The sequence below is a fragment of the Mobula birostris genome, chromosome 32 (assembly GCF_030028105.1).
Source record: "Mobula birostris isolate sMobBir1 chromosome 32, sMobBir1.hap1, whole genome shotgun sequence".
Lineage (NCBI taxonomy): Eukaryota > Metazoa > Chordata > Chondrichthyes > Myliobatiformes > Myliobatidae > Mobula > Mobula birostris.
This window is the reverse complement of record NC_092401.1, coordinates 5,196,847-5,224,050: the sequence shown is the minus strand read 5'-3', so window position 1 is coordinate 5,224,050 and position 27,204 is coordinate 5,196,847. Positions and strand designations below refer to the sequence as shown.

Below are 27,204 nucleotides of genomic sequence, written 5' to 3'. Positions count from 1 at the left end.
CCCGGTGGTGTCTACATTGCCTTGGTTCTTGAGCTGTGCCTGGCTTTGACTGCCTCCTACCTTGGTGAGGTGGCTTTGACATTCCTGGCCGGAGATTTCGGAAGGAATGCCAAAGGGGTTGGGGCTGTAGGGGTGGGGGTGGAGGGGAGTGGTTCATCAGCCATACCCAAGCATTGGAGTACAGCATCCTGCATGCGTGAGTTGCCACTGGGGTTACATAGCTCGTGATTTTTTTTTGTTTAAATTGCTTTTACCTCTTTCAACAGGAGGCCACCATCGCCGGAACTGGGGTCAAATCAAGAGTCCTCTGAAATGTAAATCAACCAATGCACCTGGTGTTGGGATTTATTAAAGACATTTATTGCACAATTACTTATTCATTAGCATCTTATTGGTAGCAGAGGGCCCCATTCATCTGTTTTAACTTTTACTTCCCTCCTTCATTTCTATTATTTTCATTACTCATGCACCATTATTCCTGTTGCCTGGCAACTGAGATGGATTTAAGGCCTTGCCTCATTCCCTTGACTTTAGAAGAGTAATCAAACTAAGCACTTGTCTGCCCTTTCGGGTAGAATTAAAAAATCCTGGGGCACTGTTTCGGAGAGGTTTTAGTCATCATTAAATCCTCACCATGATGCAGAAATAGAATAGAATTCTCACATTGTTCTTTGTGGCAGTTTGCTGTGACAAATTACTGCCACATTTCCTACAGAACAACAGAAATTACCCTCAGAAATACTTTATCCATTGTAAAGGAGCATACTGAAAGGGATGCAGAGGGTGCAATATAAATGTAAATCTGTATCTCGTCCATCAATAGTTAGAACAATTGAGGGGAAGGACACTGGAACATCATTGTCTTGGGGTTTGGGGAAGTAGACATTCTTTCCATCCAAAATTCCACTTAAATTCAGAAAGGCACAATGTGTGTAACCCAACATAAACACAAGAGATTCTGCAGATGCTGGAAATCCAGAGCAACACACACAAAACGCTGGGAGGACTCAGCAACTCATCAGATGAAGGGGCTCAGCCTGAAATGGAGACTGCTTATCCATTTCCATAGATGCTGCTGACCCGCTGACTCCCTCCAGCATTTCATGTGCGTCGTTGTGTCTGGCCCGAATTGTTTCTTTCTCCTTTTTACTGGGTCACTGCTAGGGTCAATTGCAGGTTGTCTCAATCAGAATCAGGTTTACTATCACTGGCATGTGTTGTGAGATTTGTTGTTTTGCAGCAGCAGTACAGTCCCAGGCATAAACATTACTATAAGTTACAAAAATACATTAAATAGCAGGAAAAGACAAGTAATGAGGTAGTGTTTTTGGACCATTGGGAGATCTAATAGGAAAGGGGAAGTTGCTGGTCTTAAAATGTTGATGGTGAGGTGTGGGTCTGTACCTCCTCCCTGATGGTACTAACGCAACAAGGAAGCCGTTGGGTGGAGCAGCATCTGTGGGTTCTGAGGGGTTGCAGTCCTGATACAGGGTTTTGTCATGAAATGGTTATGATTCCTTCCCGTTCCCCCCCCCCCCACCAACCCACAGATGCTGCTTGACTAACTGAGTTCCTCCAGTAAATTTGTGTCCATACTTTGCTACGTTGACTCCAAAGATACCGAGATACCCAGTACCCAGATCTAAACTGCAGGGCCCCACCCCATTTGTGATCATTGGGCGTGTTTCTTAACCTTTGCCGTTGTCAGTTACAGATGAAAAACATGATGCTGAAAACAGTGTCAACTCTACGGCACCTCCTGGTCTCAATTATGTGACTGATTGTGGTCCCTGGCTTGGACTCTTTCCCCCAGCTAAGTTTACAGACTGCACAAGAGTCAGGGGTTGAAAGGAGATGTATAGTTCTGGCAAACAAGATGGGCGTAATGTCAGCAGTCTAAGCATACAATACTGGGGGAGAAAAGAGAAACATAGAAATCTACAGCACATTACAGGCCCTTCGGCCCACAATGTTGTGCCGACCATGTAACCTACTCTAGAAACCGCCTAGAATTTCCCTACCACATAGCCCTCTATTGTTTTAAGCTCCATGTACCTATCTAAGAGTCTCTTAAAATACACTATTGTATCTGCCTCCACCACTATCACTGGCAGTGCATTCCACACAGCCACCACTCTATGTATGAAAAACTTACTTTTGACATCCCCCTTGTACCTACTTCCAAGCACCTTAAAACCATGCTCCCTTGCGTTAGCCATTTCAACCCTGGCTATCCACACGATCCATGCCTCTTATCGTCTTATACACCTCCATCAGGTCACCTCTCATGCCCCGTAAACACAACTGCATAAACACAAGAGATTCTGCAGATGCTGTAAATTCAGAGCAACACACACAAAATGCTGGAGGAACTCAGCAGGTCAGGAGACAGCATCAATAGTGTTCTGCCCTCCACAGATGCTGCCTGACTTATTGAATTCCTCCAGCATTTTGTCTGAGGGAGTACTGCACTGTCAGGAGTTAATCTTCAATAGTTCAGTGATTCCATTTAATATCAGTATACAACCTGAAATTCTTACTCCTCACCAGACAGAAAAAAGCCCAAAGTGTAAATGACAGAAAAATGTAAGAACCCCAAAAGCCCCCTCCTCCGTACAAACAACAGTAAAAACATCAACCTTCTCCTCTCCTCCCCCCACCCTTGCTTCAGGAAAAGCATCACCCCCCCCAACGCCCATCATGCAAGCAACAGCAAGGCCCCAGAGATCCAAATTCCATTAGAAAACTACTGTCCATCCCAACACTTTGACACCTCAACAGGCTCTCTCACTTGTTAGTGAGAGAGAGTTATCACTGCTGCCACAGTGAGTTGGGGGGGTCGGGGAACAACAGCTCGCTGTTTCAATGTTACAAGCTACGGCGTCACTTATTCGAGTTCCTCTCGACTCGGGGCCAACAGACTCTCACTCACCATTGAAAGAAGAGAGAGAAAGAGATTGCTTGAGTGCAGAGGCCTCCAACAGCTGCGCCCAATATCTCAGGGAACCTCCACAGCTCCCTGAGCGGTCAAAGTGAATCCACTCTCTAACTGAGGTTGTAAGCAGCGGCTGCTGGTGGTCTTTTCTATGGCGTTCCTGGTGTGAGCTTACACATTAAGTGCTGCACACCCAAACAGTGACCACACCTTTAAGTGCATGAAGCACTCTGGGACACTCAGTTGGTAGACCGGACCGTCTCTCTCGGCCCAAGCTCCCGAAATGTGGACAGGTAGCTGAACCCATGCAATTGGGCAGTGCAGTTGAGAGGAGGGAAAATGTTTGGTCTGAGCAAAGTTGAAACTTGGCAGACTGAAAGACAGTTGATATTTCTGAGTTGCATGAAACCATTGTCCTTGTATCAGCAAGCACTAGTTTCAGTTCTATTGCATAAAGTACCAACAGTTTATTCATTGTAATGTAGAGATCAGACATAGAGAGCGGTGGGGGCCTGCAACAAGGGACGATCATTTAGAGATTTCTACCTTTGTCTTCTAGAAACTGAAGCAGGTTTTCAATCACTGCATTATGTGATAAAATTTGTTGTTTTGAGGCAGCAGTACATAAACAAAAGATTCACTATAAGTTACAAATAGTGGGAAAAGAGGAATAGTGAGGTAGTGTTCATGGACCATTCAGAAATCTGATGGAGGAGGGGAAGAAGCTGTTCCTAAATCTTTAAGTGTGGGATTTCAGGCTCCTGTACCTCCTCCTTGATGGTAGTAATGAGAAGAGTGCCTAGACTGGTCTGTGAGAGTCCTTAACAATGGATGGCACCCTCTTGAGGGACCGCCTCTTGAAAATGCCCTCGTTGATGCAGAGGGTTGTACCCATGATGGTACTTCTTGACACTTGGGGTTCAGGAGTTTGGAAGGTACAGTCAGAATAGCCCAGGCAAGGTGTCTGCAGTGTATTTTGCTATCACAGCACAGCCACTGGTGATGATGGAAGTGAATGTTTGGAGTTGTGGAAGAGGGCTGTTTGGTCCTGGATGGTACCAGGTTTGTTGTTTGGGCTGCAGCCACCTTGGCCAGGGGTGGGTGTTCTATGATGCTGCTACCTTGAGGTTGGTAGACCAACTTTGGGTACCAGTTAAGTCACTTGCCACAGGATCTCCAGACTCTAACTTGCACAGTGGGTGGTGAAGAAACAGACGTGTTTTACTCGAACGGCTATGTCTCTGATATTACTGACAACTCTCATGAGCTGACTGCATTGTCCACTTTCTCTCGGGGTTCACCACACTGGCCATAGTACTTCTGTGGCTGGCACAGTTGAGTTTCTGTTCAGTGGTGACCACTCCCCCAGGGTACTGATGAAGGGGACTTGGTGACTGTGATGTTATTGAATATGGAGGGTGGCTGGTTAGACACTCTCTTGTTGGGGAAGATTATTCCCTGCCACCGATCATCGTAGGCCTGAAACATTCTCTGAAACTTGCTGCAAGCAGGCACAGGCTGCTTCACTTGCTGAGAAGTTGCAAATGGAATTGTGTATTAGTAAGAATCAGAATCAGGTTTAATATCACCAGTATATGTCATGAAATTTGTTAACTTTGCAGCAGCAGTACAATGCAATATAATAATAGGGAGATAAAAACTGTGAATTACAGTAGTATGTATATATATATATATATATATATATATATATAATAATGAAATAAGTAGTGCAAAAAATGGGAAATAAAAAAGTAGTGAGATAGTGTTCATGGGTTTGGAAATTGGAAGGCAGAGGGGAAGCAGTGTTCCTGAATCGCTCAGTGGCCATCTTCAACCCAGCAAGCGTCCCCATTGGTGACCTTCCAAGGGGAGGAAGGTCACTGGTGAGGCAGCTGAAGATGTTTATCCTGCTAGCTTGTGGCTGGGATTATTGACCTTAAAGTTCCAAGCCCAAGCTCTGATTGATGTAGCATGTACCACCACTGAATCCACATTGATACACGTGGTAATTTGTGCTGCACATATTGGACATGATTTAGGAATTCTTGACGTTTAAGCAATGGCTTGTGTTCTGTCAGTAAAGTGGAAGTAAGGTGGCCGCAGTTAGATTCATTGTACGCTAAATTTTATCTTGCTTTCCATTAAATCAAACTGGAATCTGCGTTGGCTGGCACTGGGGGTGGTATCATTTCTCTTCATGGTCAACTCCGCCCATCCCATCTAAACGATGCCCTAGGTGTGAAATAACAGAGACCTACCATTGCTTTGAGAGTTGTAGACTGGGGGAGGGCAGGGTGGGGTTGCGGGGCAGAGGCAAGGGTTGCCAATGCTTTCTCACACACAGACCTTTAGCTCTGTTTGCCCTTGCATGGTATTATCTGAGATTTCACATCGGGGTGTTAATGAATCATTTTAAAGCTATTTAAGCTGGGTCGAAAGAAAATCTTGCATTTCGCACTGAACTATTCCATCTAGAGTATATTTTAACCTGCAAAGCGATAACCTTCTTTATTTCCCCTTGATTGGCTGTTGTGGCATTCAATAAGAGGTCACCCATTACTGGCTGGTCTCTGGATAAGACATGAGTTGATGTGCTTCATTTTTGCACTGCATTGGGGTGGTTAAACAAAGGAAACTAGATCACTGAAGGCTCATTTTTATGTTTGTTTATTGAGGTAAAGTGTGGTACCGGCCCTTCCACCCTTACAAGCCAGCAACCCCCAACTTAACCCGAGCCTAATCACGGGACAATTTACAATGACCAATTAACCTACCAACTGATACGTTTTTGGACTGTGGGAGGAAACTAGAGCACCTGAAGAAAACCCATGCAGTCACGAAGAACGTACAAACTCTTACAGACAGCGGAGGGAATTGAACCTGGGTCACTGGTACTGTAAGGCGTTGTACTAACCACTGTGCTACCACTTTTGGGAGTGGAGGTGGATCACTCCATGTAATAACTGCGGTGGCTCAACCGTTAATGCTTTATTGCTCCGAACTTCGTTGCACAGGCACCCTGCGTGCTGTCTCTCTGCTCTGCATTCCTCTTATGCCCAATGAAATTTCTGCACCCACCACCTCCGAGGGGTGAGAGAGCTAAAAGGGCACTGAGTGTCCAATCTAGGCAAAGGGGAGGAATGAGGAAGGTGATTTTCTGCTACCATTGGTACCCATCCTCTGAAAAATTCATGTTTTATCCACAGACGGACAGAACCTCAGAAGCCATGTGCAGTGGACATCTACTTGGAGCTTTTTAGAGAAGGTTGCATGCCCAAATCTTCAGAGGGGCTAACAAGGGGGAAACAGGAAACATGGGATACTGAACAGGCATCTGTGGGTTATATGCTAACAATCATAGCAAATCAGTTGCTTCTGTTGAGTTTTGTTTGATTTCCAATGCAACCTGGATGCCAGTTAGTATTTTATTTGTAACACTCACGTTGTTGTGATTTTTATTACTAGAAGAGATGGATTTTTAAAAATTTTTGCATTGTAAAAGCTGGCTGGTCTATTTTGCTTTGTAACCACTTGTGTGGATCTACAGTTGAACAGGACGAGTGTTATAAAAATGTCTTTGCTCTCCACTGATGCTGTTCTGCATTCACGTCACATTCAATAAGATACTGGAAGTTTAGCTAAACCAACTTCTTCCATCATAATTAAATCTGATCTCTTCAGTGTCTGATAATTGGAGTAATGTGAGCACAGACTGCTGACGAGCCGGACCGATGTTTAAGTTGTTTTGTTAAGGTAACCTGATTAGCGTGAATGTGAGCTTTTCATTGTGATGAAGTTCCCCATAGAGAGCCAAGGACAGCTGGAAGTGCGGCCAATTCTTGAATGAGTACTGCACTGTAGCATGGCTAACGTTACCAGGGGGCGGGAGGGGGCAATTACGCTTTGCTTCTCCAACGTCCCATTTCCCTTTTTGCCGCCATGTCTGTTCTGCTCCTTCAGGGTTTTATAACTGTGCTTCCTATTTCCTTAGTCTCATTCTCCTCTGTGCACGCAGTTCGTGTTCCAAGCTTTTGTGTCCTCTCTTCACACTGACTCTCTTCTCATCTTTCTTCCCTGCTGGATCAGGAGCCTTATGGGGTAATATATCTGTTCTATTTCTTTGCAATACTGTCAGCAAATTTGCACTGTGTTCTATTCCTCTCTGTATTTCTCTCTTTGCCTCTCAGTTCAAATTCTCCTTATGTATGTATCTGTGTGCTGTTTAATAAGTGATTCTGTTGCTGTCCTGCAGAGTACAAGATGGTTTGTTATTGTGCTAGACTGTTCTGGAGCACCATAACTGATTCTCTGTTTAAAACAACTTTGATTACTCCTGAGTACAAGATGGTTTATTGCTGCCCTAGACCGTTCTGGAGCACCGTAAATGATTTTCTGTTTAAAACAACTTTGATTACTCCTGGGTACAAGATGGTTTATTGCTGCCCTAGACCGTTCTGGAGCACCGTAAATGATTTTCTGTTTAAAAGAACTTTGATTACTCCTGAGTACAAGATGGTTTGTTATTGTGCTAGACTGTTCTGGAGCACCGTAAATGATTCTCTGTTTAAAACAACTTTGATTACTCCTGAGTACAAGATGGTTTGTTATTGTGCTAGACCGTTCTGGAGTACCATAACTGATTCTATGTGTAAAATGACTTCAGTTATCTTTGTGTGATGGTGTGGCCAGTGTAGAATTCAGAATCAGAATCAGATTTTTTATTACTGATATATGTCATGAAATTTGTTGTTTTCTGGCAGCAGACCAGTGCAATACATTAAACATTACAAAAAGCTACTATAAAAAGTAAACAGTGTGAAAAAGGAATAGCAAGGTCATGCTCGTGGGTTCATGGTCTGTTCAGACGTCTGATGGCGGAGGGAAAGAAGCTGTTCCTAAAATGCTGAGTGTGGGTCTTCAGGCTCCTGTACCTCTGCCCTGATGGTAGTAATGAAACAAGGGCATGTCCCAGGTGGTGAGGCTCCTTAATGAGAGATGCCACCTTCTTGAGGCACCGACTTTTGAGGATGTCCTCAATGGTGGGGAGACTAGTGCTTCTGAGGATATTTGATAAGTCACCAAAGACTCTTGCAAATGTCTACAGATTGTCAGCGGAACTGGTCCATCTAGTTCAGCTCAATCAGTTCACTTGTCACTTTGAAATCATGAAGCTTTCACTGGAATCTCCATCCTTTGATCCACAGGTTTTAAAATTAATCTCAATCCAAATCCCAGCTGTCCGGTCAATATCTGAGCCTAGCTTCTGGACTAAAGATGCTTGACCTGACATTGCTGTAAATGTGACAACCTCAACGTGAGACTCCAAGTACTGATTTGCAAATCAAAGCAAGTCATCCTCACCTGAATCCGGTGCTGACCTGGGCTGGTCTAACCAGATCCAAGTGTTTTATCACAGAGACACCTGACAGTCCTGTCCTGTCGTGGTCAGGACAGACGTGTACAGTCCTGTCCTGTTGGGGTTGGAATAGACAGCCAGGTGCTGTCTGCAACATCATCTGGTTCTTTGCAACTCAGGCTGCAGAAGATCACCTGCACATGTGTGTTCTTTTCAAAATGGTGTCATGTTCCTGCCCACACTTTTCTCTTCTGTAGAATCCTGCCTTGCCCTGCATCTGTAGGTTGTAGGTGGGATTCTGGGGGTCTCTCTCTTGCTCTGAGTTTTGAAGGTTCAGGGTTCAAGAGACATGGCGATAAACATTTAAACTGACACACAGTGCAAAACTGAGGGGGCATTGTGCACTGTCGCTCAGTGTTATCGCTCAGATGAGGATTTTAGACCAAACACTCCCCCCTCCCCCCTTTGGGAAAGATAGGGCTGCCACATTTCAGAAAACAGCAAGGGGAATTTGCTCAGATGCCCTACGCCAATCCCTCAGTCAATATCGCAGAAGACAAGAAACTATGCAAATGCAATTAGAAATGAATAACAAGAACATGAGATAACGAGTCCTTAAAGTGAGATCATTGGTTGTGGGAACATCTCAATGATGGGGCAAGTGAGTGCGGGTATCCTCTTTTATTCAGGAGCCTACATATGTTCAAGATTATGTATATGTTTACCATGTCCCTAGGAAATGTACCCAAAAACACCTTGCAATCTATGATTTTCCCTGTGTTTAATGGTAAACTGTGAGGAAGAGAGCAAGTCAGATTCAGTGGCCTACACCTGTACAAAATCCAACAAAGAACTATTGCATACTGTCATGGAAGAAAGTGAAGTGCCTTCGAGTCACATTTCAGAGGGATACTCTGTGCGAACCCATTGGCCCAAAGCATCGTTTCACTTTACCCTGATTTCTGTTTGCAATAGAAAATAAAGCTTAGAAGGAGCTCATCCTCAGTAAGCCATCCAAAGACCTATTCCATTCTCCTGAAGGGTGTAGACTGACATTGGTGCTAACTGAACAATCCCTGTACATAACCGCTTCTCAATCCTTGACGCAAGAGTGGGATTTTTCTGGCTGTTTGGGACTGCAGCCAACACATCCTGAGCTTATCACCAAATTGAGGATAGCTTAATCACGCTTATCAGCAGCCACCTGGTCACTTTGAGATTCCTCAGCCAATCAATAGTATTGTCGCTGATCCGGCTTACCTCTGTTCCCCTTATCCACTGACCCTGGTAACATTTCACCTCCTTATCCTTGAGAGTCCACCTACCTCTGCCTGAAAATGATTCAGACTTGGATTCCACCACACTTTGCATCCTGACTCCCAACACTCTGAAAGGAACACATTTTATCTCATCCCTGTCTGAAACACATAGCCACTTAGTTTGAAATTGTGTTCTCTCATAGTTCTAGATACTCCACAAGAAGAAAAAACATCTTATCCACATGCACCCAGTCAAGGGCTCTCAGGATCCTTCACGTTTCTAACAAGTTCCTCTCAATCCTCCAAACTCTAATATATACAAGTCTAGCCTGTCCAGCCTTCCCACATTAGCCAGTCTGTCCAATCCAGCAAACCTTCTCTCAACTGCTTCCCAATGAAGCATTAACATCCTACCTTAATGCAGAGTCCACTGTGTTTGTGAATTAACAATTCCATGTCTAACCTTCCGATCTTTGTGCTAGCAACAAACACTAATATTCTCAAGCCCAAGAAATCCAGGTTACAGCAACTGCAGCCTCTAGTGTCTCAACTTTCTGTTATTCCTCTGCCATCCATGCATCAGGATGTCTAGATCCCCATGTATCTCAGAGTTCTGCAATCTCTCACCATTCAGAGAATGTGATTATTTTATTTTTTCTTGCTGAAATGGACTGCCTTTCCAATTTATACTCCATTTGCTCACTCATTCAACCTATTTGTATCTCTTCGTAGCTTGCTCCTGTTTGCTTCACAATTTACTTTCTTCCCAATTTTTGTATCCTCAGCATAATCATACCTTGATAACTTTATCCAAGTCGTTTATATAAATTGTACCAATCCCTGCAGCAACTTATTGATTAGATCTGGCCAAGTGGAATAAGACCCACTGTCTATTTCCTCTCAATCTTTCCACCTCAGTGTGTTATTTCTATACCATCAACTTTAGTTTCTGCAATAAGTTTTGATCCAACATCTAATCAAGTACCTTCTGGAAATCAAGGTACGGTGCACAAAGTACATTACAACATTTGGGTAGCAGAAATTTGCCCTTACAGTATTCATAAATCACGACTAAAAATTTAAGATACAGAATAAAACTACACTCCTAGCAAAAATTTTCTGTTCAATCAATAATAGAATTGAATATGAAGTGATACAGTGCAAAACTGGGTCCTTTTGGCCGACATCATCCATGCCAACCATGATGCCTATCCGCACTAATTCCATTAACCTCATTAGGCCCATATCTCTCTACGCCTTTCCAATCCAACACCTTTTCTATTTTCCTCCAGTGCTTCTAGCAGCTCGTTCCGGACACTCAACACCCTTTGTGAAAAACATTCCTTAATTCTCCTTTAAGTTTAAGCCTGTGCCCTCTAGTTTTAGATTCCTTGCCTTAGCAAAATATTCTGACTCTCTGTGCAATCTGGTAGGCCTCTGTTGGTCAGGGCTGACCATCCTAGCTCTCTAGATATGCAAGCCAAGGCAGGACAATATGGAGAGCAAGCTGTTGTCCATGTAGCAGGCTTCCCCTCTCCACACATCTGATGAACCCAAAAGAACAGCAGAGACCAATACAGTTTGACGCCAGCAGCGTCACAAGATTAGCCAGTTATTGTTGAATTTGACATAGGACTGCCTTAGGGATTCCAGCTTCGGATTTTTCCCTCAGGGTTTACTCCGAAAGCCCTCCCCATGAATGGATATTGCTGCGAGGCAGTGGAGGTTTGAGATCAGAGTTTTCCTTCTGCTAGATGAGCTGCCAACTGTGGAAGACGAGTCCCATCTGCTTGAAGCAACTGCTTTCAAGATGGCAGTAACCTGCCTTTGCTCCTTCTCCTGTCAGTAGAAATGGTCCCACTGGGCTTAATAACTAAGCTATTCATGAAGACCAGAAGCTGGACTTGGTTGTCAGAGGCTATTTGAGGCACACACCATTGGGAGCATTTAATAGGTAGTGGGAGCTTATCCCCATTAATATTCCTGGCTATAAAAACTTTAGGCAACCTGTACTGTACTATCTATGCTCTCATAATTTTATAAATCTTAACAGGATCACTCCTGGGCTGTCTATTTTCCACTGAGAATAAACACAACCTATCCAATCACTCCTATAACTACAGCCCTCCATTCCAGGCAGCATTAAGCTGGAAAGAGTGTGGAGGACTCCTAGCAGGATGTTACTGGGACTGAAGGGACTGAGTTATGGAGAGAGGTTGAGTAGGTTGTGTTGGGCACGTGGCTAAATGGTTAAGACGTTCGTCTAGTGACCTGAAGGTCGCTAGTTCGAGCCTCAGTTGTGGCAGCGTGTTTGTGTCCTTGAGCAAGGCACTTAACCACACATTGCTCTAGTGTCTGTACAAGGAGTGGTGCCCCACACAGACTTCCAATCTGCGCCTCGTAAGGCATGAAAATGTCCGACGCAGGCCCCTCCTGGTCTGAATCGATGTTCCCTCCCCTCCCTCCCCTGAGTAGGTTAGGACTGTTTTCATTCGAGCATCAGAAAATGAGGAGTGATCAGATGGACATGTATAAAATTATGAGGAGCACAGATAGAGAGAACGCACCCAGTCTTTTTCCCAGAGTGGAGATCGTGAACTTGAGGCCATAGGTTTAAATAAGGGAGGGAAGATTTAATAGGAACCTGAGGGGCAACCTTTTTCAGGCAGAGGGTGGTCAGCATAAGAAGTTACTGAAATAGGTACATTAACAGCATTTAAAAGGCACTTAGGTAGGTACGTGGGGGAATGGTTTAGAGGTTTAAAGGGATAGGGGGTAAACACAAGCAGAAGGGACTAGTTTAGATGGTAATTATGGTTGGAATGGACTAACTGCCTAAGAGCCTATTTCTGTGTTGCGCAACCTCATGACTCTGTAGCATCTTAGTGATTCTCTTCTACACTCTCGTTGTAGCTACCATACCCTTTTGAAAATGCCTGATTACCTTGAATAAGATATCTGCAGCATTGGTGTCCTGCAGCTCCTCATAACTATAACTTTCCCATGATGACAACATCCTAATAAATCTCCTTTGCACTCTCTCCAGTTCCATCACATCCTCCTTATGTTGTGGGGATCAGATCAATATTATTGTACTTTAGCTGTGGTTCAATTAATGTCTTCTCCAGTTCCATTAAAACCACCCTGGTTTTATATTCTATTACTTAGTCACTGGAATATCCCACACATGATCAATTTGTCCCGTTGCCTTCAGCGATCTATGGTCATCCACTCTAAGGTTACTATGTTTCACTACATTTTTAAATTATATTCCCATGGAGTGTTTATCTGAGTGAATTTCACAGCCACACATTTGTCCGGATTGAATTCCATGTCCCACATTCCTGCCCTCCCCCCACTTTCCAAGCCCCATTCTAGAGTTCCAAATCCATGCTGATGTTCCCAGTGTAATGTTGTCGGAGTGCTGCATTATTACTGGACAAATATTGTAAACCAGGACCCCACCAGTTCTTGGAGGTGAATGTAAAAGATTCCAATGGTTTAAGCCTAATGGTTATCCCTCAATCAACATCAGTAACACAGATCATCTCGTGTTTGCAGAAGTTTGATCTGGATAAATTAGCCACATGCTTCTTAGATTGCGAAGCGACTACGTTTCTAAAAGTACTTTATTAGGACTTAAAGCCATTTGAAATATTCTTAAAATAAGAATCATCTGGCCTTTAATACACAATAAAAATTCACAATAATGAGAACAGTAACTCACAATAATGCAGCCACCATGTCAGTGAACTATGGGTGCTGGGGGGCTGGGACAGGGAACAGTGAGCTTTTCATAACATCATATTCCCAACATAATTTCCATTTCTAACATAAGCATTCTTAACTGATTAGAAAAATATAAATGTGGTTTATCTTCTAAAGACATTTTTTAAACTGTTAAGTTTTGTTTTGGTCTGTTTCCTAACAAAATGTTTTCTATTCCAAATCCTACCCTTCAGATTCTAGACTTGCAACTAAGCAATCAAATTTATAATTCACAATAACTGTTAACTGGTTAATCTCTTTTTGCTGAAGGTATTCCATATGTTTAAAGTGGTTTGGGATATTATTAAAAATGTCCAGATTTTTAAATTGAATGTTTCAATTATATCCCAAAACAGCCATTACCCTTCAGTCTGAGACTTTACACAACAGATTGTAATTTACACTAATGGATAAATAACTCTGGGATGGGTCCAATGGCCCATTTAACAAGAAGTTTATATCTCCTTATGGTCAGATTCTACCTAGTCTTTTGCTGTTAATTTGGATGTTGGAATTATATATAGGAGGGGGCAATTCTGTCCATCAATCCTGTTCTGGCTCAGTGCAGAGCAATCCAGTCACTCCCATCACCCACTATGTGACTGTAGCCCTGCAAATGTATTTTCCTTCAAGTATCTGTGCATTTCCTTTGTTGGAACTGCTTACATCAGTCATTCTGGCAGAGGTCATAACTACTCCATGCATAATGAAGTGGTTCTCCCATTACCTTCGACTCTTTTATTAAACTCCTTAGACCTGTCCCCTTTGGTTTTTGACCTTTGTATCATTGGGAACTCTTTCTCCCCATTCACATTGCCTGGACTATCCCTTAAGACCATAAGGAATAGCAGCAGAATTAGGCCATACAGTCCATCGAGTCTGCTCCACTATTCCATCATGGACTGCTTTATTATCCCTCTCATCCCATTCTCCTGCCTTCTCTGCATAACCTTTGATGCCCTAACTAATCAAGAAACTATAACCTCTGCTTTAAATATACCCAATGACTTGGCCTCCACGGGTCATCCGGAGCAATAAATTCCACAGATTGGCCATCCTCTGGCTAAAGAAACTCCTTCTCATCTCTGAAATGACATTCTCGTATGCTGAGGCTGTACCCGCTGGTCCTAGACTCCCCCACTACAGGAAATATCCTTGCCACATCCACTCTGTCTAGACCAGGGGTTCCCACCCCTGCCATTAACAGAGGGGTCCGTGAACCCCAGGTTGGGAAGTCCTTCGCTAGGCTATTCCATGAATTGAACAGATCTATTAAGTTTCTTCTTAACCAACTGGAAACCAGCACCCCTGGTACCATCACCTGGTACCCTCTCCAGCACTTTCATATCCTTATCCTGATGTGTTGGCCAGAACCTGGCTAATAGTTGTAGCCAAGCTGAGGTTTTTGTAGAGGCTCCTTGATTTTGTTCTCTGTGGGCTAGGTGTACACTATGAGATACATCACTAAATGTATGCGGTAGTGGAATAAAGAAAAATATTAGCTCCATTTGTCACATGTACATTGAACGATATAGTGAAATGCCCTGCTTCGTGTCGATAACCACCACGGTGCATACGTTGTGGTGGGGGCAGCCCGCAAGTGTTGCCATGCTTCTGGCACCAGCATAGCGTGTCAACAATTCATAACCCTAATCCATACGGCTTTGGGCTGTGGGAGTAAACTGCAGCACTGGGAGAAAACCCACACAATCACGGGGAGAATGTACAAATTCCTTACAGAGGCGGGAATCGAACCAGGTGGGTGATCACTGGCGCTGTAAATCAATTGTGCTAATCGCTATGCTGCCATTAAATTTCTGAAATCTGGTTATAATTTGGAAGGGCGACACAATAGCTGCCTCACACCCCATGACTTGGATTTAATTCTGCCCTCGGGTGCTGTCTGTGTGGAGTTTTGCAAGTTCTCCCTGTGACTCCACGATTATCTCCTGTTGCATCCCACATCCCAAAGATGTGCGGGTGGATAGGTTAATTGGCCGCTGAGTGGGCGAATCTGGAGGAATGAGATGGGAATAAGTTACAGAGAAAATTAGTAAGGAACCAGAATTGCTGTGTGAGCCGATGGGCCAAAATGTCCTTATACATGTCATAAGAAAAAAAATGGAATCATATAAAATATCTGGAATTACTAATCAGTGTACCCGAACACAAGAGATTCTGCAAAAGCTGGAAATGCTGCCAGAGCAACAATCACAAAATGCTGGAGAAACTCGGGGAACCAGGCCCCATCTATGGAGAGGAGTAAACAGTTGATGGCCTGATGAAGGGTATCAGCCTGATATACCGACTGCTTATTCCTCTCCATAGATGCTGCCTGACCTGCTGACTTCCTCCAGCACTTTGTGTTTGTTGCTCTAAAATATACATGAATTCCCTATGCAAGTGCCATTACATTGCATATTTGATGCAAAGCTGAAAGTGAATTTCTATTTCTGTGTCTGTCTATGTGAAGCAAGGATTCTTACCACCTTCTCAACCCCTTTCTCAAAGTCAAACAGCTTTTTGGTCTAAAAGGTATGGGAAAGTCATTAAACAATGACTTTCAATGGACGAAGGAAGGTATCGCATCAGAGAGTCTATCGGACGGGTAGGAAGCATATCAGAGGCTGCATGTTTTCCCTCAGTGCGATAATGAATTGAGCTTTCCAAATGCTTCCATCTCCTAGGTTGTTCCGAAATGCAGAAGAAAAGTAATTATCACAGTTGCCAAGTGGCATAATGATTCTAGGTGAATGAGCTAAAAAAAATTCCAATATTTTCCAAATAAGTCGAATTTTACTGTAGTGTGACATTTAAGAAGTTATCTGAAGTTGTTAGATGTATAAAAAGCAAGTGTTCTTGCAACCAGTTACAAGGCTGTGGTGCTGTTACTATTGTACTATGAAGTGCTTATCTTCCATCATTTTCTTGTCAGTGGTAGCAAGGGGAAAGATCTGAATACCATCAAGTCTCTGAGAGTTCTTCGGGTACTGCGGCCCCTGAAAACCATCAAAAGGCTGCCCAAGCTGAAGGTAACCTGGATCAATATTGCTTTGTGATGTGGGCTGGGATGTGCAACTGGGCTTCTGATCTATCATCCCACCAATGAGAGTGATATGCTTAGGAAATGGGGTACAATTAAAGAACAAATGGAAAAGAAACCGCAGCAGCTTCTGTGAATAAAAGGAGGGAAATTCCTCCAGAAATGTGCATTGAGCAGAGGATAGTTACATATGAATTAAGACCATGGGCCATAAGGTGTAGAAGCAGAATTAGGCTATTCAGCCCATTGAGTCTGCTCTGCAATACACCGCATTCCATCTAACAATTCTTTGGCCATTTTCCTAATCTGACCATCCTTCTGCAAACTCCCTGCCTCCTCAACACTACCTGCTCCTCCACCAGTCTTGTCCACACTGTCATCAATTCTGTCATCCATATCATTAATATATAATATGAAAAGTAGCGGACCCAACACTGACCCCTGTGGAACACCATTAAGTTACCAGCAGCCAAGCAGAAAAGGCCTCCTTTATTCCCACTCTTTGCCTTCAGCCAGTAAATTATTTGGATAAAATCCATCACAGTCACGTGATAGATAGACTTACATTGAAATATACAGTGAAAAGTGCTGTTTGAGCTAACGACCACCATAAGCTAAGGATGTGCTGAGGGCAGCTCACAAGTGGCATCACACATTGCAGTGCCAATGTAGCATGCCCACAACATTCATTAGAACAACACTCAGCCAACATACAAAAAGCAACAATAACAATGAAACAAAACAGCAAAACAAGCCCCTTTCCATCCCACCCACCCACTCACTCCTGCACCCAGCCAGGCCTCCAGCTTCAGAACAGCCCACCACCAAACCCCTGACCTCTGACCTCCAGCACTTGGCCCAGTCCTCGGACTTGCAGACATCTTGCCCTTCGCTCAGAAGGCAGTGAGTCTTAGAATTATTTGCTCCTGGGATTGGTGGAGACCAGATCATAAGATAGATAAATGTTTGAAAGATCAGGGAATGGAGGGTTGTGGGGAATTTTAACAGACGAGGAGTTGAGGTTGGCGTAGATCAGCCATGAATGGTGGGGTGACCTACTCCTGTGCATTTCTGCTGTTGCTGTCATCCTGCTGTAACTGGCTTTCAGAGGTTGTGCAGTTACTTGCTTGCAGAAAGTTGCAATAAAGTATTACGTCCAGACATGTATATAATAAAATATTAGATGCTTTCATTTGACGGCAGTGGAAAGGATCAAAGCAACAGGTGGAGGAACATTGGATCATTGGATACAGCTTCAGGATTCCCCAGTTATACATCACGAGTTTCGTGGAGTGGAGAAGGGGAAGGGAATGGTTCACCGAGATTCCCACTACGAATCTTGGACTTCATTGACAAAGATTCGGACAAAGCATTTCCTTTTTTTTAAAATCTCGTTTTGCTGCTGTCTCCTTCCAGGCTGTCTTTGACTGCGTTGTGAACTCCCTGAAGAACGTCCTCAACATCCTGATCGTCTATATGCTCTTCATGTTCATCTTTGCGGTGGTGGCAGTGCAACTCTTCAAAGGCAGGTTCTTCTACTGCACTGACGAATCCAAAGAGTTTGAGCGGGACTGCAGGTACTTTGTTTAATATCTAGCACAAACACTGTGTCAGAATCGGAATTACTATCACTGACATATGCTGCGAAATTTGTTGTTTTGTAGGCATACAGTGCAGTACATAAAATTTACAATGCATTATAATAAGAAATATATATAAAAACATAAATAATGCAAAAAGAGAGCAAAAATAGTGAGACAGTGTTCATGGATTCATTGTCCATTCAGAAATCTGATGGTAGAGGGGAGAAGCTATTTGTAAAATGTTCAGTGTGTGTCTTCGTGCTCCTGTACCTCCTCCCTGATGGTAGCAACAAGAAGACGGCATTAATCTAAGCTTAGAGACATTAAATGCATTAATGACTGTCTCCAGATCTGACTATGAAGTAGAGGAGATTTGCTGGGTTTCCAATAAACCCAGTCCATCACAGTTAAAGCCCTCCCAACCACTGAGGACATGAAACAGTGTCACAGGAAAGCAGCATCCATCATCAGGGACCCCAGGACATGTTCTCTTCTCACTGCTGCCATCAGGACTCACACCAGCAGGTTCAGGAACAATTATTACCCCTCAGCCATCAGGTCTTGAACCAAGGGGAATAAGTTCACTAATCTCCACTTGCCCCAACATTGAAATGTTCCCACAACCAGTGGACTCACTTTCAATGACTCTTCATCTCATGTTCTGAATATTTATTGCTTGTTTTCTATTATTATTATTTCTTCTTTTTATATTTGTAGTTTGTTGTGTTCTGCACTCTAGTTGAACACCCTAATTTGCTGGTCTTTCCTTAATTCTGTTATGGTTTCTGTATATTCTATAGGTTTCTTGAGAATGTACACAAGAAAATGAATCTCAGAGTTGTATATGGTGACATATATGTACTTTGATAATAGAACTGATTTTGAACCTTAAGGAGTAAAGTATGTGAGCACATCTCTTGAAAACCTTAATCAGATCAGCTCACTTCCTTCTCAATTCCAGGAAGTACTCTTCTAGTTTATGTAATACCTGGTAAATCTACTCTGCTGTTCCTCTGTACCAGGTGTGTTCCAGGTGTGACATTAGTATTGGTTTATTATTGTCACATGTACCAAGATGCAGTGAAAAGTTTTTATTTTGTAAGTCATCCCGGAAAATCATTCCAAACATAATCATATCAAGGTAATGAAAAGAAAGTACAATGTAGAATATAGAGCAACATGTACAACATGCTGGAGGGATTCTGCAGGTCAGGCAGCATCTATGGAGGGGAATAAACAGTAACGTTTCGGGCCAAGATGCTTCATCAGGACTGGAAAGGAAAGGTGCAGAAGCCAGAAATTCAGAAGCTAGAGTTTTCTAGCTTCTGCCCCCTTCCTGTTTAGTCCTAATGAAAAGGTCTTGGCCAAAATATTGACTGTTTATTCCTCTCCATAGATGCTGCCTGGCCTGCTGAGTTCCTCCAGCATTTTGTGGGCGTTACTCACATCTGCAGAATCTCTTGTGTAGAATATAGGTAATGTTGCAGTTACAGAGAAAGTGCAGTGTAGGTAGATAAATAGAGTACATGGGACACAAGGAGGCAAATTGGAGAATCAAAAGCCTAAGAGTTCATCTTTTAACATAAGTCTTTCCAGGGGTCTGATGACAGTGGGATAGAAAATGTGCTTGGTGCTAAGTGGCTCATGCTCTCAGAATTTTGTATCTACTGCCCAATGGGAGGGGCCGGGGGGGAGAGAAGAAAGAATGGCCAGAATTGGAGAAGTACTCGATAATGTTGGGTGCTTTCCCAAGACAGCAGGAGGTAGAGAGGCTGGTTTGTGAGATGGACTGGGCTGCAATCACTGCTATCCACCACTTCTCACTGGTTCCTTGATCTTTGAGAGAGAATGCTTTGGTTTCAAGCCATACAACAAGTCCAAAGATTACTCATGGGGTTTGTATGCTGCAGGCTCAGGACGTTTGCTGCAGTAATAACCACGTCTGCTTCCATACTGGTTCTGTTCTTCAGTCAGACCTCTGTGGGATTATGAAGAAGAGCAGAACCTTCTGCCCATCTTGCTACTCCACTCTCAACAGCATGATAGAAGGATTATCTGGTCATTTCCCGATCACTGATTGTGAGAGTTTACTGCTGTGTACTGTATCCCTACATCAAAGTTATCAATCCAAAGCTCAGAAGTCAGCCTCTATGAGATCCTGAACCATGTCTTGCTTGTCTGTGAGCAGCAGGCTGACCAAGTGGTGTTGCATTGTCCATTTCTTAGTCTGATTCCTGGTGAGGGGTACAATAGCAGGAACATGTTTTGGCGTGCCAGGTCAAGACTCACCAAGTGATTGAAGCACCATTTGTCCTCTGACCCCAGAAGGAAACCATGGTTCATGCTGTCCCGACTGTTAATGTCTGCAAGTCACACCCACCAGATTCTTAGAGCTGATGCATACCTGTGTCATCACAGGGAGGCTCCTGCACAGAGAGAGTCTGGCATCCTTTACCATGGTTCTACATACTTTATGTCTGGACATAGAACAGCACAGCACAGTACAGGCCCTTTGGCCCATGATGTTATGCTGATCTTTTAACCTACTCTGGAGATCAATCTCACCCTTCTTTCCCCATTAGCACTCTGTCTTACTATTTTCCTTATTCTTATTCAAGGATCAACTTTATTCGCCATATACATGTTGAGCGTCCCTTATCCAAAATACTTGGGTCCAGAAGTATTTCATATTTTGGAATGTATAATGAGATACTGATGCAGCCATTCAGCACGTTAAATTTTCATCAGTGATGATCTTCATAAACTCTATCAATGAAGTTCTCTTCTGCTTCATGATCAGCAGATGCTTTATCACCACAAATCTGAAAATTTTATGCTGTGCCTTTTCTTAAATTTCTGCAACCAGCCTGCTGAATATTCACAAATACCTTCAATTTTCAGTTTGTCATGGCACATCTTTGCTTGCTTCATGACTGTTATGTGGCATTTATTCACTCTGACGCTAACAAATCCGCTTGATTGATATCTTCATTAACTTCTGTTCATTACATATGTCAGATCATTTCTCAGAACTGTCTGTGCTGCGCAGAGACCTACGCATCACCTGAGAACTTCCCCTTCGTCTTGTGGAATTTCCCATTTGTGATGTCAGCATTTGAAAAACATTTCAGATTTTGGAATTTCGGATAAAGGGTGCTCAACCTGGGTTAGGAATTTGCTGTGGTGTGTTGATCAGGGTGTGACATGCAACAAAAATCAACAACATTCAACAATTATCAAGAATAAAGGTTTATATAAAAATAAAGTTAGAAGTATGGATATGGGATAAATGTGCAAAAATGCCATCATGTATTTACAATGTAAACAACATTATGAAAGACAGTTTAAAGTGTTCACAGTGCAGTGATTGAGGTCATTGATAGAGGGGCTGGGGGCTAATTGAATGGTTGATCAGATTAACTGCCTGGTAGGCTGTTCCTGTGAGGGTGGACAAGTTGCTGATGTTGTTGCGACAAGGCAGCCGATGCTGGTTCTACAGCTGTCATTCAGCTCTGAGTTGACTTATTTTCCTGTGTGGGGAAGTGTTCCGTGGAGATACCACTGTTACAGAGTGATGGCTGGAACAAGTCACTACAAATCCTGTATGCTCATTGTATGCAAAATGCTCTGAGTGTTTTTCTGAGTTGCTTTAATGCTACATTTAACTATAAAGCATTTTCTTTCTCTCTTGTCTGTTTCAGAGGGCAGTACCTGGTGTATATGAGGGAGAGTGATATTAAGGCACAGAAAAGAGAGTGGAAACGATACGAGTTTCATTATGATAACGTGCTGTGGGCTTTACTCACCCTCTTCACTGTATCAACTGGAGAGGGCTGGCCAGAGTAGGTATCGTTATTAAACTGCAACGTATTGCAAACTTTATAACCTCGAGCATTTTTTATTCTCCCTTCTCGTCAGGAGAAATCCACACTCCTGCTTCACCCCTTCCTCTCCCCTCTTTATACATTAAGATTCAGCATCAGGTTTAATATCACTGGCATATTTCATGAACTTTGTTGTCTTTTCAGCAGCAGTACATAATAATAGAGGAAAAAACAGTGAATTACAATAAGTATATATTGACCTGGGTGATGGGGGTCCTTAATGATGGACGCTGGCTTTTTGAGGCATCGCTCCTTGACGATGTCCTGGATGCTGTGAAGGCTAGTGTCCAAGATGGAGCTGACTGAGTTTACAACTTTCTGTGGCTTACTTCAATCCTGTGCAGTAGCCCCTCACCACTCCCCCATTCCAGATGGTGATGCAGCCAGTTAGAATGCTCTCTATGGTAGATCTGTAGAAATTTGTGAGTGTTTTTGGCGACATACCAAACCTCCTCAAATTCTTAATGAAATATAGCCACTGTATTTATCACATATAGTTGGAAGCATACAGTGAAATGCATCATTTGCATTAACAACTAACACTCCCCAAGGATGTGCTGGGGGCAGCCCACGAGTGTCGCCACATAGTCTGTCACCAATATAGAATGTCCACATGCTCGGCAGAACAACACAGAACACAATAAAACAGAACATACCAAGTGACAAAGCAATAACAGCAAAACAAGCCCTGTTCCCCCTCCCATCCACCCACACACACATATATAGTCCTCTAACTCCAGAACATACTGTCTTCTACAACCTCCAGCCTTCAGCAGACTCAGATTCTCATCTTCCCTTGATATTCTCAACCTCAGTCCAGAGCAGTTGACAATCTCTCTGTCTCCACGGATGCTGCCTGACCCACTGAGTTCTTCCAGCAGTTTGTATTTTAATGAGGACTTTGGAATTAAGTTCCAATACTTCCCCTGCCACTTGCTGGCCTGTAATTATCTACTTTATTCCTGTTGCTGTTTTCAAATAAAGGAATGACATTTGCTATCCTCCAGTCATCACTTGTGGTTAATGAAAAGGCAAAAGTGTTCATCCATTAGGGCCCCAGAAGTCTTTTCTGTAAGATAGACTCTGTGCCATTAGGTAGGGAGTTGCTGGACTGAAACCCACCAACAGAAGAGCCTTTGCAAATCCTGTGTGCTGCTGACAGATGGAGGGAATGTCCAGGGTGGTAAAAGGGGAGCCAAGAAACCAGGCAACGTTTGCCCCAGTGGTACCCAGCTTCACATCCAGGGATTCCACATGTGTGTTCTGGAGATGGTGTTCGGGCTTTGGGACATCAGCAAGTGAGCTCCTTGCCTCAGTATACCCAGCCCGGGAGTAGCTCTCAGAGCCAGTGATTTTACGAGGCTGGTCTAGTTATCTGCTAATAAAGTGCTATCCTTTAGAACTGCAGAGATACGGTCAACTTTAGAATTCACATGGACCTCATGACTGGTGACAATAAAACCAGAAACAAGAGATTTAGCAGATGCTAAAAATCTGGAGCAATAGACTGAAAATATTGGAGGAACTCAGCAAGTGAGGCAGCATCTATGGAGGGGAAGAAACAGGACTCAGCCAAACATCTCGACTGTTTATTCCCCTCCATAGATGCTGCCTCACTTGCTGAGTTCCTCCAATATTTTCTGCTCGTCGCTCTGAAACCATGCATTTGTGATTGACATATATTTAGGATAGAGATACAGGTCTAAAACATCACAGCGATGCACCTTTGAATGAATTCAGCTACCCAGTTCAACAAGGTGTATGGGAAGACGGGGAATGGAAATGAAACACTGATTTCATTCCCTCCCTCTGTCACCAGCACACAGGATTTATATAGGCTCCTCATTTGATCTATGTCAGTCCGGTAACTTTCTATCCAATAACACTATGAATGTATGTTAAGGAGACTTCTGGGGCCCACAGAGGTTTAGTGTGGTATGTTGACAGCGGTATGTAGATTGGAATATCTGCACTTTGATGACGTGCACAGGGCAAAGGAATGTTTACTGAAATGGTTTGAAGATAAATTTACCTTGTAACTGTCTCATCTGACCTTGTAATACTTATAGTTCCAAGTTCAAGTTTATTATCATGGGTATACAGACCCAGGGTATAAATACCATGAGACTGTGCCTTTTGCTATAGTAGCACAGAACATCGCAAACATGATGAACATAAATTACACTGACATGTGCATGCAGTAAATGCAGAATCTGGGATAAATGTTTGCACCACAGTATAGCAGTGATACAAAGCCCTGGCTGGATCATACCCAGAGAACTGGAGGGAACTCTGAGCAAGACAATTCAGGGAGGATGTATTGGCCCTGTAGGGAGAGTAATGACAAATTGCCACCATGAAACCAGGACTCCAAAAGCTGAGGAAATAGTGTAAACATTAGGGCCACATAGCAGTGAGTAGTTTAGGGGGTGGTAGACCTAGAGTATTAAGTGGGTGGATGGAGAGAAACTGTTGCTGAATGCCAGAAAGCCCATGAATGAGAGCATAGTCTAAAATTCTGACCCAGACTTTTGAGGAGTGAAGATCAGAAGATTTCCAACACACAGAACAAGATGGAGGTTTGGAGATCACTACCGTGAACAGTTCATCATTCTGCATCAACTGTCCATCTCAGATTTGATGGATTTTTGTTAATGAAATGTCGTATTTTTGGGTTATCTCAAAGAAGGCCATTATTCCCATTATGACTATGACAGCTAGTGATGCCAGTCCTCCACTTCTTTCCTTGTCCCACAATTCCTGTCAGTTTTCCCAACACCCATTCACACTGGGGCAATTTAACCTGCCACTCTTGACACAAGTTCACAAAGGAAATATAGCATTGTGGTTTGGCTGCAGAATTTTAATAATCTCACTCAATATCTGCATAATCACCAGCGACTTCAAAGCCTCCTCCTGCCTCCAGTGGCTTTTCACTCCCCCCAAAAGGAAAGATGTCTTTTGAGAAAGCCAGTTCACTCATTGTAAATCTTCTTGAATGAGAATTATGCTGAGGCATCTCAGTCAGGCAGCACCAGCTCAAGGAAAGTGGTGTAATTTGGTTAAACTTAATCTTCATAACAAATGATGCCAAAGCCAACTGGCAGTACAAGCTTGAGGGGCCAAGTGGTCTACTCCGGCTCCTAAGTCCTCCTGAATGCTCCTTTTTCCCTACAGTGTGCTGAAACACTCGGTGGATGCTACCTACGAGAACCAAGGACCCAGCCCTGGCTACAGGATGGAGATGTCCATTTTTTATGTCGTATATTTTGTGGTCTTCCCTTTCTTCTTTGTGAACATCTTTGTGGCCTTGATCATCATCACATTTCAAGAACAGGGGGACAAAATGATGGAAGACTGCAGCCTGGAGAAAAATGAGGTATGAGGTTTGTACAATTTTCCAGTGTAGTGTTTTTTGGAGTCATTGCAGAGTGGTCAGAAATTAATTGCATTGATGTCAAGGATATTGAACATTAAGGCAAATGTACAGTACCTTAACTATTTCATAAATAAGTGCTAATAGTAACTGAAGACAAGCTATTCTGCAGATGAGGAAATCTTGCACAGCACACACAAAATGCTGGAAAATTCAGTAGTTCTGATGGCATCTTTGGAGAAAAATAAACAGTTGACGTTTCAAGTCGAGATCCATCATTAGGACTGAGCTTGGTGGTATGTGCCATCAAACTTTTGAATCTTTTTTGATTATGTTGGCTGCTTCACTGAGGCAGTGAGAAGTATAGTCAGAGTCCATAGAGGGGAGGCTGGTTCCTGTGATGTGTTGAGCTATGTTCACAACTCTCTGCAGTTTTTTGCAGTCACACACAGAGCAGTTGCCATACCAAGCTGTTGTGTATCACTTTCTATGATGCATTGAAAAGAATTGGTGAGAGTTGACAGGGATGTACCAAATTTCTTTATCCTCCTGAGGAAGTAAAGGTGTTGACGAGCTTTCTTGGCCGTGACATAAGGTTATTTTCCATGCTGTTTTAACAGAGCAAAAACCTCCCTTGCTGCTGTGAGGAACTGTCGCCAAAGGAAATATTAGAGCAGGAGGTCAAATGCTTAGTCAAAGATGAAGGTTTTAAAAACATCGTAGAGGAGAGAGTGGCAGAGAGAATGTCAGCAGTTGAAGACACAGCTGCAAGTGGTGGAGAGGTTAAATAGAGGGCAAGCAAGCGGCCAGATTGAGAGCAGTGCCAAGATCTTGGAAGGTTACAAAGCCACAAGAGGTAACAGAAAAAGGGAAGGATAGACCCATGGAGGGATTTGAAAATATGTCAAAGAATGTTTAATGTTCTTTTATTGCTTAACTGTGATCAAACGATCATTGACACACACGAGGTGTGATGGTGGCTGGGCTCAGTGTGTGTCAGGACAGACGAGCAGAACACTTCATGTTTGGAAGCAGAATGCAGAACAATGGGTATGTTTCAATGAACAGTGTTCATTTCATTGGATAATAACTGAGGCTTTATAAGCCATTGGTCAGACTGCACTTGGCATACAGTTTTGGGCCCCCTATCTAAGAAACAATGTGCTGGCATTCGAGAATCCAGGAGGTTCACAAGAACTATTCCAGGAATGAAAGGGTTAATGTATGTGGAGCATTTGATGGCTCCTGGCCTGTACTCACTAGAGTTTAAAAGAATGAGGGGGGATCTCATTGTGACCTATCGATGTTGAAAGACCTAGATAGAGTGGAGTGGAAAGGATATGTCATATAGTGTGAGTAGTCTAGGACCAGAATGTACAGCCTCAGAATAGGGGGACATCCCTTTAGAACAGAAATGAGAAGGAATTCCTTCAGCCCAAGGGTGATGATGAACCTCTGGAATTCACTGCCACAGATGGTTGTGGAGCACAAGTCACTGGGTATAGGTTCTTGATTAGTAATGATGTTAAATGTTATGTTGAGAAGGCACAAGAATGGGGTTGAGAGGGATAATAAATCAGCCATGATGGCAAGGCAGAGCAGAGTTGATAGGCCAAATGGCCTAATCCTGCTCCTATGGCTAAAGTCAACGTAGGTCCCTTGGAAGATGATAAGGCGAAATTGATATTCGGTGATAAGGAAACGGCTGAGGCATTGAACGACTATTTTGTGTCAGTTTTCACGGTGGAGTACACGTCTAATATGCCAAAGAAGAATGTTATGGACAAAATAGGAGGTGAGGACCTGGATAAAATCACTGTCACTAAAGAGATAGTGATGAGAAAACTAGAGGGCCTGAAGGTAGATAAGTCCCCTGGTCCTGATGGGATGCATCCCAGGGTGCTGAGGGAATTGGCAGAGGTTATAGTAGACGTGTTGGTCTAGACTCTGGGCAGGTCCTGGCAGACTGGAAGACAGCAAATGTCAAGGCACTTTTTAAA

General features: G+C 43.2%; 1 protein-coding gene across 1 annotated transcript in view; it reads left to right on the top strand.

Annotated features, from left to right (window-relative positions):
* LOC140191058 (voltage-dependent P/Q-type calcium channel subunit alpha-1A-like) overlaps nt 1-27,204 on the top strand; it is a 597,550-nt gene that overhangs the window by 442,100 nt on the left and 128,246 nt on the right. Inside the window, exons 28-31 of the mRNA XM_072248133.1 lie at nt 16,254-16,350; nt 17,778-17,938; nt 21,646-21,786; nt 25,006-25,207. Coding sequence (XP_072104234.1) covers nt 16,254-16,350; nt 17,778-17,938; nt 21,646-21,786; nt 25,006-25,207 — 601 coding nt within the window. The remainder of the gene's footprint in view (nt 1-16,253; nt 16,351-17,777; nt 17,939-21,645; nt 21,787-25,005; nt 25,208-27,204) is intronic.